General features: G+C 53.0%; 1 protein-coding gene across 4 annotated transcripts; it reads right to left on the reverse strand.

The window, feature by feature from the left end:
• Nucleotides 1-362: 362 nt before the first annotated feature.
• On the reverse strand, nt 363-4,513 carry GNLY (granulysin). Of its 4 annotated transcripts, XM_081068310.1 has the most exons (6): nt 4,357-4,447; nt 3,345-3,448; nt 2,777-2,872; nt 1,515-1,689; nt 1,170-1,222; nt 363-537 (listed from the first exon to the last, which is right to left on the reverse strand). In XM_081068310.1, the coding sequence occupies exons 1-5, from the start codon at nt 4,406-4,408 to the stop codon at nt 1,176-1,178; spliced, it is 474 nt and encodes a 157-aa protein (XP_080924436.1). In that variant the 5' UTR covers nt 4,409-4,447; the 3' UTR covers nt 363-537; nt 1,170-1,175. The 4 variants fall into 4 exon arrangements, with proteins under 4 accessions (XP_080924436.1, XP_080924438.1, XP_080924435.1 ...); XM_081068312.1 differs by lacking the exon at nt 1,170-1,222 and having other exon boundaries at nt 4,357-4,513; XM_081068309.1 differs by lacking the exon at nt 4,357-4,447 and having other exon boundaries at nt 3,345-3,628.

Here is a 4,513-nt window from a genome sequence, read left to right on the forward strand (position 1 = left end):
AAGTAATACACTCGCCCAAAACAGCAAAAGAAGGCTGGCTGCCGAGAGAAGCAAAAGGATGAGTTTCTGTTCCTTATGACCACAAAAACTCTCACAGTAACTTTTCTGGTCTCCCCAGCCATTCTTAGAGCATCTGGGGATATACTTGCTGTGTACCCCAGCTTCTGTAGTAACATGTGGCTCTAGTGCGTGCCCAAACATGTGTGAGAGCAGCTAAGGTTGTCTTGTTCACCACTAGACCCCTGACATCTAGGAAAGTGTGGGGGACAGAGAACAAACATTTCCCAAATGAATGCATGAGTCACCCAAGCTTGCCTCCAAGCCCCTCCTCTCAAATCCACCAAAGAAAAAGAAACTGCATTAAAAGCTTGCATGACATTTTTTTTACTCGTGAGAAGGGAAGGCAGGGGAGGAGGGAGGTGAGAGAAACTGGAGGCAGACTCTGGATTTAGGGAGGGAGGAGCTGGCCTTGAGTGCTGAAGTTTTCGCTTTCTCCCCTCACGGTGGGCCCAGGGGCCTCAGAGGCTCACATGAAACCTGGAGTGGAGAAAAGAGCCGGCTGTGAGATGTGTGAGGTCTGCAGGGGAAATGGGGAGTCAGAGCCCCCTGTACCTGCCGAACACACAAGTGACATCCTGGAAGCCAGTCAGGAGCCTGTGCATGTATGGAGCTTTGAAGATAAAAGCCACAGGCTCTAATGACAGGAAATAATGGGGACTGCACACTAAGGAGCAAGCCTGGACCTGCCAGCATCAAGTGCCGCAGCATCAGAGAGGGTGAGAGGAGCTGCCAGTGCCAGTCACAGTTCCACCTCCTGCAGCTGCAGCCTGTTCTCTCCGGGCAAAGCCTGGACAGCTCTGGAGGGAGAAGCCAGGACAGCTCTCCCCACCCAGCGGGATTCCTGAGCCGAGCTCTCAGGGCTCTAGTGTCATCCAAACTGAGGATGGAGCCTTGGTTTCTGTCCCCAAGGATCTGTGCTGCTCTGGGGATTGGAGTTTGATTGGGGCTCTGATGTCTCTTGCATATCCCAGTCTAAGGACGTTTCCTTGCTGTCAAACTTTGTATACATGATGAGCTTATTCAGTCCTCATTCCAACCTCAGAAATAGGGATTATTATCCTCCCTTCACAAATGAGAAAATTGGAGCTCAGAGAGGTTAAGTTACTTGCCCAGGGTCACACAGCGCAGGAGAGGTGGAGACCTGATTGTACCCCAGGATTACCTGAGGTAAAAAAAAAACCCAAAATCTTATGAGTGTTTCTTAAAGCTCTTAATGAGCATTTCTCAAACGTTTCTAACTAAAGCCCACCTACCCAACTTCTCCACACTTTCTCATGTTGGAAGTGAGGGGAGTAATGTTTCATAACAAGGAAGCTTGCAGGGACACAAATGAGCTGCTTATGAAGTTCTCTATAACAGATACATTTTTGTGTTTTTCAACCATGTCACACATGCTTGAGGAGGCTCTCTGGGGTCCTCCAGGAATGAGTCCCTGCTGTCACCTCAGCACTCACCTGCTTGAGGTTTGCACATCTTGACGTCCACACAGATTTCATGGGGTGTTTTGCCCTCCATGATGTCCTTGGAGACACGACGAAAAACTGTCTTCATGATCTTCTTACAAAGGCCTCTCTTGAACCACAGCTTGCTCTTGTTGCACACCTGGGATGCAGCCTGGGCAATGTCTTCCTACAGTGGCGGCGCCATGGTGAAACACGGGAATCCGGTGAGCCCTGCCCAGCTTTGCCACCCTGCAGGCCCCAGCAGCTCTGGGCCCTGGGCAGCTCTGGCATGGGAGTGCTGGGTGCGAAGAGCTGGTGCCAGGTGGCCATCAGAGCAGCGCATAGAGAGACAAGGCCCAACTCCACTCCCAATGCTAAAGGCCCTGGCCCAAGTCTGGCCAGCAGGGACTCTTAAGAAGACAGTTGATCCTGCCAGGGTCTCAGGCTTCTGTACACCCACCCCATGTCTTCTGTATGGAGAATGATGCCCATAAATGGCTTCTAAACCCACATGAAAGCCTCTGCCTATATAGCTTCCTGGGTCCAGGGCCTGACTAGATGGGTTCTCCACCTACAGGAGGTATGTGGGAAAGGTTAGGAGGGGATCAGAGCTTGGAGCCTTGGCACATTTGATTTTAAAATACCTTCTACTGCCATCCCAGTGGAGAAGGATACATCTGAGTACCCAGGGCTGAAGGTGGGCCCTGTAGTACCAAGATGCTGAGCGGGTTGCGGGATCAACCGAGAGGGAAGGAGAGAGGGAGGGTGAAACAATGGTTCTTGATAATGATACATCCACTTGTTTAGCATTTACTCAGTGCCTGACGTGGAGCTGAGCACATCCCACCTTTCCGCTCCTTAAAAGGCCTAGGTAACTTGCCATGTGGAAATTATTATCCATCCCATTTCATAGATAAGAAAACTGAGGCTCAGAACACGTTAATGACTTGTCAGGCCATGCAGCTAGGAAATGGCAGATCTAGAATTTACCAGTATTTAGACCCCCTGGAACCAGCCTCTCAAAACTCTGCCCTGAGAATTGGACAGAAACCATGCACATTTCCTCCCACTTTCACACTCCCAGAGTGTCAGTTTCCCAGGATTCTCTGAAGTCCATCCACGGACACATGAGAGGGCCCACAGTTCTCCTGCTGAGAAGCTCTGTCCCAACAGGGATCATCAGGCCCCCAGTGTCCCCCTCTGGGGTTGCTGTGCTGCGTGCCCCAGGCCACCCACTCCATTGACCAGCAGGCCAAAGGGTCTAATCCCCTTACCTTGTTAGGCGACTTTCCCACAATTTCCTCCAGCTTCTGGATTATGTTCCGGCAGGCCTTACAGTGGATACGCTCTTTTGTGATCAGCAGGTCATCCTGTCAGGAAAGGAAGCCCCTCGAGGTGGTCTCTCAAACACCCCAAGGACCCTGGGAAGTACTGCAGGAAGGGGCCTTTGGATGCTTCCATGACTGGCAGGATCGTCTATGACTTTTGTGTCCTTAAAGGCCTGAACTAGACTGGCCGGTCCCTGACCACCGTCCTGCTAGTCTTGGAGGGGCTGGGAGACCCTGGAACCTGCCCCACACCCACAGCACCAATCCAGTCCAGCATGGACTCCTCTTCCATTCTTCAGTCAGACCCCAGAGGACCCTCGTGGGGAAGGCCCAGCCCGACTAATACAGCTCCCCACCCGCTCGAGGCATGAGTGTGAACAAAAGCAGCCTCTTCAGCTCCCAGCCTCTCCTTCCCCTCTGCCTGTTTAGTAGACACCTCCAGCCCTTGCCCTGGCACCTTCCAGGGAGAAGAGAAATGAGAGGGGATGTGGGAGATGAGCAGGACTCCATGTACCTGGGGCTCCTCCTGGGTCAGGCCCTGGCTGGACTGCTCTCCGCTGTACAAGTCGGCTGTACCCAGGTCATAGCTCTCAGGGGTCAGACCAAAAAAGGCCCGATCTGGGGAAGAAACAGCATCAGCCACCCTCCACAGGTGGGAAGAAAGAGAAAAGTCCATTTTCCTGGCTGGCGGGGAGTCCAGGAGGTGCCCAGGGCCCAAGACAGGAGTGGGGCCTTGGGAGGTGTCCAGGAGGCCCTCTCCTCCCACTCTGCCCTGGGACTGCTCTGATCCACTCTCAGAGAAACAAACAAACCCATGCTCTCAAGTTCCTTCTTAAAGCCAGGAGGAAAACACTGCCCCCCTCTTCCTTATTCTCATGCACCCACCTCTCTCTCTCTCTCTCTCTCTCTCTCTCTCTCACACACACACACACACACACACACACACACACACACACACACACACATACAGAACTGGGCCTGGATCCAAAATGAAACTTCCCTCATCTTCCTTCAAGAGATTGTCTATCTTTTTCCTTCCAAAAACTGTCAGGTGGCCCAGCTCCACCCATTCTTCCTTCCAGAAGAATCCTTACCCTCAGCTAAGCCCTTGGCGCTTACAATGACCTCAGGGCCTGGGAGAGAAGAGGAGTGTGCAGAACAAGAAGTGAGGTTTGAACAGTGAGAGGTCCCCATTTGCTCACAAGCCCTGTCGTAATTCTAGCCAGTGTGGGCCAGAAGAAGCATCAGACCCTCTGATGAGGACCAACGACCTTCATAAGACAGATGAAGAGTCAGAGGCCCAGGGAGGAAAAGCGGGGCATGACCCTTTTCCCCACACAGCATGACCAACAGGGTTGGTACTGGAGCCCTAGCCAGGGCTCACGTCCTTCCCCCTGGCTGGCTCTAACCATTGGCCAGGTCACTGACAGGCTGGGGCTACACCTGGCTCTGAGAGAAAGGCTTTTGTGGTGATGGTGAGAGGGTAGGGGAGCTATCAGTTTCTACACTGAGGGGACTGTCCTTACCTGGAGCGCCCAGGAGCATGGAGGCAAGGAGCAGGAGGGCCCCGGAGGTCATGGTGGGCAGCTACCAATGCACTCTCCACACCTGTTTTATGGAGGCTGGGAACCCAGCAGTCTGACCTTGCCAGGTCCTTCTCTTCTGGTAGCCACCTCCCCTCTC

Source organism: Rhinolophus hipposideros, assembly GCF_964194185.1.
Source record: "Rhinolophus hipposideros genome assembly, chromosome: 12".
NCBI classification, from domain to species: Eukaryota; Metazoa; Chordata; class Mammalia; order Chiroptera; family Rhinolophidae; genus Rhinolophus; species Rhinolophus hipposideros.